Source organism: Pseudorasbora parva, chromosome 3, assembly GCF_024679245.1.
Source record: "Pseudorasbora parva isolate DD20220531a chromosome 3, ASM2467924v1, whole genome shotgun sequence".
In the NCBI taxonomy this organism is placed as follows: domain Eukaryota; kingdom Metazoa; phylum Chordata; class Actinopteri; order Cypriniformes; family Gobionidae; genus Pseudorasbora; species Pseudorasbora parva.
The window spans coordinates 5172570-5180849 of NC_090174.1; the positions used below are offsets into that span (position 1 = coordinate 5172570).

At 36.7% G+C, this 8280-nt stretch overlaps 1 protein-coding gene across 21 annotated transcripts in view; it reads right to left on the reverse strand.

Moving 5' to 3' along the window:
• Nucleotides 1–8280, reverse strand: part of ank1a (ankyrin 1, erythrocytic a) — a 185352-nt gene that overhangs the window by 30925 nt on the left and 146147 nt on the right. For 19 of the 21 annotated variants that reach the window (XM_067437632.1, XM_067437631.1, XM_067437629.1 and 16 more), the window contains one exon: nucleotides 2152–2803. In XM_067437632.1, the coding sequence (XP_067293733.1) occupies nucleotides 2152–2803 (652 nt within the window). Of the gene's footprint in view, nucleotides 1–2151; nucleotides 2804–6323; nucleotides 7693–8280 lie in introns of those variants that run through there. The other 2 variants (XM_067437644.1, XM_067437645.1) reach the window with 2 other exon arrangements.

Here is an 8280-nt window from a genome sequence, read left to right on the forward strand (position 1 = left end):
TGATGGTGACACACTTAAAATGTAGTGTTGCAAGTTTTTTGCAGAGGTCTATTTACATTTGTTGTATTAGTTAGAGATTAATTAATTAGAGATTAGTTGCATTTTGTAAAACAATTGCAGCAAATATATATATATATATATATATATATATATATATATATATATATATATATATATATATATATATATATATATATATATATATATATATATATATATATATTTGCTGCAATTGTTACAAAATACAACTAATCTCTGCACCAACATAGCTGATTATTATTATGATTATTATTTGTTTTCTTCTTCTGTTTCGAGGGGGATTTTAGTATTTGAATGTATATGTGAAGCACCATGAGAGCCTGAACTAATTGTCCCAAGGGGATAAATAAAGCTCTAAACTAAACACTTTACATTTAATGACCAAATTATTTGTAATAATTGATTTAATCATGAATTTAAGTTTTTTCTCGATATTGCACGATTTTGGGGCACATGAGTTCCTGAACATGATGAATGTTGGGATACTCTTAGCCCTAAATGCTACTCCGAAGTAGTATTAGAGATTCTGGGCCAGATTAACTAAACAGGCCAAATTAGCGTGATAACGCAATCCCATAAAAGCCCAGATGGGAGTGGATAGTTCTGTGGGTGATCTACTGACGACACGCAAATGAAAGAAAACAAACTCAGCCGGATAATTTCCAGAATGACCAACACAATCTACCAAGAGCCACGCAAATTAGCATCTGTTAATGGTAAATCCTGATGGTAGTTTTTAACGCCAAAAGAGAGTTTGCGCTGGTGCAAACTGTAAGTAAACTTGGCCCTTATTGTGCATTATGGGAACTGAACTTTAGCATTTTAAGCCTGGGACAGTCTTGCACACTTATTTCCTGTCACATGTTCTCAAGTGGCCAAGATTAGCATGTATGATGGTTGAAGCTAAACTCAGTGACCCTCTAAGAGCAGGATTAGACACCTCTGTCCTATTGCAATAGGAGGTTGAGGTGGGATGTACTGATGGGATCACCCTTTTTTTACATAGCCAAAAGCCTTTACAAACCCACACTTGAAAGCTTGAACCATAGACAGACACAATGAATGCCACTTACATTTTTCAGAAGAACTATGATTTGCTACTAACTATTGCTAGTCAGAGGCAATCGGTATGGACCTCAGTCAGGGTAGACTCCTATACTGAATCTTACATGGATAAAAAGGAAAATGGCATGACCTATAAAAAGGCCTTAGATCAAATGTGATTTTCAACTTCTGAAGTCTTCTGAAAGTCTTTAGGAAACAACTTTCTTGAGCTGAACAATTCATTTGTTAAACTGTACTTCTATCCTGGTTTACAGCCTGGTTTTCATTCCTGTCAGAAAATAAATACACAGCTACCCTGACTAAAGTCTATATTTATTTAAGGATGAGGGGCTGTTCTCATTCTAGAGGCTGAAACTTTTTATAGTAGGAGATCATTAGCCAATAATAGTTTTGGTCCATCAGAATAGAAAGACTACATTCTGAGACACTAAAAAAAGACATCCATTTTAGGATCTTAAAAAGCCCAACACAGCAACAATGAATTACACCAGTCTGGGACAAAACCATTGTGGCGTAAAGAGAATTTGCGGTAACACTTTATTTTAAGGTTCAGTTATTAACTATTAACTAGTTGCTTATTATCATGCATATTACTAGGATTTTGGCTGTTTATTAGCACTTATAAAGCACATATTAATGCCTTATTCTGCAGGACCTTATTCTACGTCCCTTGATACCTAAACTTAAAAGCTACAAAAACTACCTTACTAACTATTAATAAGCAGTAAATTAAGAGTTTATTGAGGCAAAAGTCATAGTTAATAGTGCATATGTGTTCCCCATACTAAAGTGATACCAAAAGTGTATCAATGAATTACATCAGTCTGGGACAAAACCATTGTGGAGAGAATTTAAGAAAGTGCATTATTTTTGCAATTCCGTAGCACATGAATGACACATTTAAACTTAAATTTAGTCAAATTTGAGTATAGCCTCAAATACGTTTTCAAGCTCTTCAAAATGAAGAGTTGAAAATTATTACCTGAACATACTTCCTGAAAATTATGCTGGTCCACAAAGTAATCCAGAACCTAACAGGCAACTCACCTGTCTTCACCATGATCTGCCCGTCTTCTTAGCCCAGGTGACTCACTCATTCGAGCATAAATTCGTTGTTGCCCTGAAATGAGAGATATGCTATCTTCTAAGTTTGTGCCGACACCTTCTCCATCTCCCAATCCTCCGTTGGAACCGTCTTTAATGGCGTTGACTTCTTGACCAACAGCCTCTTCTGACCTCTCCAACCCCTGACCTCTGTCCAGAGCATTGATGTTGACCCCTTCACTCAGACACAGCATCCCAGCGGCACTGTAATCTGAATCCGCGCCGATGGACTGATCCTCAAGTAGCTCGATGGAGCCGCTTAACCCTCCCTGAGCAGCAAGTCCGTCGGGTCCATTTCCACCGGGAGTCCCGCTCCTCGAGTGGCCCAGACTCCTGTTCAGTAACGCCTCGGAGTCATCAGCATTGCTGCACTCCAGTGAGGAGTCCTCGACGGCCACAATGGAAGGACTATTGCCTGAGGGCCAAACCTGTACCTCAGACATCTCCATGAGTGTGTCCTCTTCAGTGGTGGCGATGGGCGCACACTCCATGCTCGATACTTCTTGCCAGTAGGGCTCATTGCCCAGTGGCGAAGGTAGACTGTACTGCATGGAGGCCGGTGACACTAGTTCCTCCTGTACCACCAGCCCGTAACCTGGAGTGACACAGAGAGAGGCACACTGATACAGGCCCCCCACTGCGCCCCCCAATCAGCCCCGCAGGCTTTGAACCCAGGAGGGATGTGCTCCAGATCAGGGGGTTAGGGAAGGGAGATTAGAGAGCAAGCCCACTGACTTGGTGGAAAACAAACAGGGGAATCGAGTCGTTTTTAGAGAGGTGGTTGCAAGACGGCTAAAGCTGCTGTAAGCCATTTCTCATCCCAAGTACCTGACATATATCAGTGAAAGGGGTGATCCGAAATTGTCTCTGGGCACTTGAGTGCATCTTGCACGGTTAGAAAACTGCACTCGTCAAAAAGTTTGGGTTGGCAAACACCGGATTCACTGCTAACAGTGTTGAGAGTGCAATAGCAACACAGGTATCCAAATGAAAATTTCCTAGTGACTGATCATATCTAAAAAATTTCTGTTGGCCAAACTGAATTTCTGTGAAATACATTGCATCAATTCACAGAAATGAAATTTGGCCAACTGAAAAATGTAGATCATTTTAACATTTTCAATTCAGCTCAGCCAATTATAGAATACAAAACAGTGGTGTTGTATCACTGCAAGTCTAGAGAAAGTAAGCAAGACGGCTAACATGGCTTACAGCAGCTTTGGGCCAGCAGCAAGAGCACAGGCAATTGTTGTAGCACCAAGTATGCAGTTGTAAAAGACTGTCGCTGCCCCACTTTTTTTTTTCTTTTTTTCTTTTTTTGTCACAAAAGATAACGGGGGTTAAAGAGAACCTTTTGACTGTCACCAACCAGGAAGTAAAAGACACCCCTACAGAACTGTGGAGTTGGGGCAGAGCACCCTATATACACACACACATGCTTAGTCTTCCATGCTCTCATTCTCCAGGTCATGACATTTTGGCCTTTCTCAGATAACATGCATGCAAGCAACCAGCAGAGATCATCTTCAATAACCATTGTTCTCACGAAGAAGGATGAGGTCTTTTAAACATACACAAATGTCAGCATTACTCTTTTGTTGTTGTTGTTATGCAACAAATGATGTAACTCTGATACAAGTCAAATGATAAAATACAGCTGTAAAAACATGTGCTCTTAAACTCATCCAATAGATTCTACCAAACAAACTCTAAAGGACAGAGCTTAGTGTTAAAGGGGAAGTGTGTATTCTTTTGTAGCATTATTATGTTGCTTTGTGGCTTAACCAATGGTGGAGGGTTAGGGCGGAGCCATCTCTCTGCCTGGCATTTGGACCAATGGAAACAGGCCTTTTTTTTATTTAATTTGGTGACTCTAGTGGTGCACACTTCTCCTTTAAATTATAACAGACACAGAAACAACTAGTTATAAAAATATGAATATCGTGGTTTAAATGCAAAAAATAATTCAGAATAAATAAAAAAAACATTGATGATACGTGTTTTCACAAATACCAATGATACTTTATAAGCCAACAATATGTAAGGACATGCAAGCACCTTAGTACTTGTTGTTTGTATTTTATAAAGAGCATATTTTTGGTAGCTTTTAGTGTTTTGTTACACAATCGTTGACTGAAATGCCTCAAGTGTGATTAAACTATAAAGAGACTGATGTGTATTGTCAGAGAGAGAATTATGTGTATTGTCCAAAAAACATTCTTACTCTGACATAAACAATGGACCTTATTGACTTGTCTGTTTCCTCTCCTCAGTTTACGACCCCCGTACAGATAAGACATCTCATAAAGAGCACACTACACACACCAGAGAGATATATTAACCACATGGCCCTGGAATGGGACTTCAGAGGGTGGAGACACTCAATCATGTGACCTCAGGCCCGGGGAGTTTCTTTGAAAAATCTCCAACACTTTACAATAAGGTTCCATCTGGTGACATTAGTTCACTGCATTAGTTAACATGGACTGTGAAAACAACTTATAAAGTATTTATAAATCTTAGTTAATGTTCATTTCAACATTATTAAAATCAAATGTTGTGTCCGTAATAGGTATTTAATGGACCTGAGCAGACATGACTTTACAATTAATAGTTGTTTTTAACTAAGTTTGTTATCGCATTGCATTACCTAATGTCAACTAGTGCGACCTTATTGTATAATGTTACAGAAAAATCAAATTCTGTTACATTCACCAAATAATCTTTATTTAAATAATACAGTAAATAAAATAAATAAATCGTAACGTATAGTGATCAATTTGGGAAACACATTTTGTATGATGTGCACCTAAATGTGCATATGCATATTATTCCATGTATTTATTTAGTTTATGTATAAATGAATGTAAAAATTAAAATGCTTTCTAAAATACTATGAAACATTTATGAATTTTATATTCTGTACATATTTTATGTTCATAAAAGAAAATTAAAGGGTAAAACTAAAAGGTAGATTGGAAAGAAACGTTAGAAGAAAAATTAATAAATAGAATGCATTTAATAGAATAGAATAGAATAGAATAGAATAGAATAGAATAGAATAGAATAGAATAGAATAGAATAGAATAGAATAGAATAGAATAGAATAGAATAGAATAGAATAGAATTGTGCTTGGTATCAGTACACTGTACATTTTTTTTGGTTTTTGTTGGTTTAACTTAAAAAAGTGAGTAACCTCTTTGCCTTAAAATTTTGAGTTTATTGAAATTAACAATTTGAGTTGATACAATGAAGGAAATTTGTTTAATAAATAGAAACTCAAAATATTATTGTATCTGAACCACATAAAAATGTTGATAAATCATGAAAATAGCACTATTTGGCATGTTTCACTGCATCCTCAGGAAAAAAACACACACAATTATACCCAATATGCTTACACAATCTTTTAATAAAATTTGAATAAAGGTTGTCGAATCTCAAATGTTCATTATATTTACTCAAAATTTTAATTTCAATGAACTCCAAATTTTAAGGCAACCAGGTAACTTTTTTCTAAATAATTTTTTACAGTTTACAAAATGAAAAGTTATTCAGAACTTTCTATTCTATTCTATTCTATTCTATTCTATTCTATTCTATTCTATTCTATTCTATTCTATTCTATTCTATTCTATTCTATTCTATTCTATTCTATTCTATTCTATTACCTGCTTGAATATTCTAAAATTTAAAACGATTTCATATATTTTTTAAAAATTGATTTAAAGAGATTTAAAGTGCATTCCCTTCATTAACACATAAACTAAATGCACACATGGACAATAATATAACAATGTGGTATTGTTACAAAATTAAAAGTTATTCAGGACAAAAGTGATGTAATAAAACATGGTAACTAGCACACTGTCTTTACTAATGAAAAGTGGTCAAAATGATTTAAACATATCTTACAAATGTATTTATTCATCTTACGCAGATGAATAAAGCACTTCAAATCTGAATATCAATATGATTATTTATATCTCCCTACGAATCTTAATGAGCTAATATGGATGTCCTTGAATCTTGCTGCTATTCAATGTGTTTTCTTCTTTCCCCCCCTCCCCCCCCTCATAGTTTTACTGCATAATTATAACTATAGTAACTTTTGACATGGTTTCAATGGTAAATTTATGTATGGGGTATCAGACACACAATATAATTTGTAATAAAATGACAAAAGTGAGCATGAGCCCTAAAAATGTAGTATGTATGCTATGTACAGGCCATCATCCATTTGAGTACATATATTTCAGTACTACATCAGCTCTTGTGCATTTTGTGTGTATTGGAGGCCTTTTATGACAGACACAGAGTGGGAAACGGACATAGACACACAAAATACACTCACAAAACCAAAGAAATAACACACAAGTCACAAGCTCATGAAGATAAAAAAGAAAATTTGTCTAATAGAAAATAAAACCAGGCCAATCCATAACATGTTATGTACAAACAGAAACATAACATCCACTAAAACACAGAAAATGTGTAATTGTGAACAAATAGAGAAAAAGTCTTATTTACACAAGTACTTAAAAAAACTGAGGAGTTTAACAGAGTCCCTGAATTCACAGGTAATAGACAGACATGAGGAAAATGACAACATTGAGTTTAAATAAAAGATTGTACAGTGACCAAAAGAGTTAAAAAAACATATTTCTGAGCTCAACGACTATCAAAGAGCACAATCAGCACTAGCAAGGCCTTCATGCAGCCGTACCAGGCCATGCAATTTCTGCTGTCAGACATCGTGCAGAAAAGTGATATTTCATTTGAAGGGAATCAGACATGGACGATAACAGCATATGCCATAAAGACAGTTTAGTGATAACAGAATTTGAATATTTGCACGTTTTCAGGTTAGGTGAAGTTAACTTTACCTAAAAAATGGCTTTATTTTGCTTCACTTATCTTTATGGTAATGCATATGCATGTGAATGTGTCATTGTGTCTCGTTCCAGAGCCCTTCAAGCTAGAGTTTTCTCAAAACCTCCACGGAGAAGCATTCATGCTTAATGCCCTCCTTTGATGCATGCAGACAGGGTCCAAAATTAACCCTCGCTAGAGCCAAATGTGAGTAAAACTCATCAATAAAACAATTTACTGACCAGTAGGTTGATACTGGTTTAACTCTAAGATGCTAAACAAAACTAGTGCTGTGCTGTGTTTAATATTTCCTTCATGTGGCAAAGCAAATATGAAATATTCCGTGCATCACCACAGCCAACAATTCATCAAATTCATCCTTTTTCAGGCTTTACTCATATTTGGTGCTGCGAGAGATGCAATAACCTTTTGTCACCAATATTTAAAAGCAGCTAAATAGTTGAATTGTCATGAGGTCAAAAAACAACAACAACAACAACATTTGTACCCGCCATTGGCGGATGTGGCAAAAAGTTACTTTTGGACCCTGCATGCAGAGATCATGGAATGAGGTACATCCAAGAAAGTGCCACAAGAGCATGTAAACAGGCCTCATAGCAGAAAGACGAGAGAGGGTTGTTTGGGTGGAGGGAGACAGAGCGAGAGATAGACAGAGAGAGAGAGAGACAGAAAGAAAAGGAGACAGGTGAGTCAGAAACACCTCCCTCCTGTAGGGGGCGCTAAGCATAAAACTGGGGATGGAGGGGGTTGATCACAGAACAGAGCAATAATTTTCCTTTTTTTGAGGGGGGGGAGGTGGCTTGGGAGGGATAGGGGGAAGAAAACACACAACTGGGCTGAGGACAGAGATATAAATGAGGGCCAGAGGTCAACATGATGTCTGTATGAGGTCAAGGGTCAGAGAGGAGATGCAGAAGAGGAGGAGGAGAAGGAGAGGAAGAAGGCTGGGCTGCATGTGACATATCAAGAAAAAACACAAAGCATGGGGTAAAGGGAACAGGTTTAATGCTCTGTCTGAATAAACAGAGTACTCTTGCCAGTTTGCCCACTACTCTAAGACGTCACACAAACGAAGCATAGCTACATCTTTTAGAAACTTACTAGAGTCTTGTGAATCTTGTCGGTAACACTTTATTTTAAGGTTCAGTTATTAGCTAGTTGCTTATTAGCATGCATAT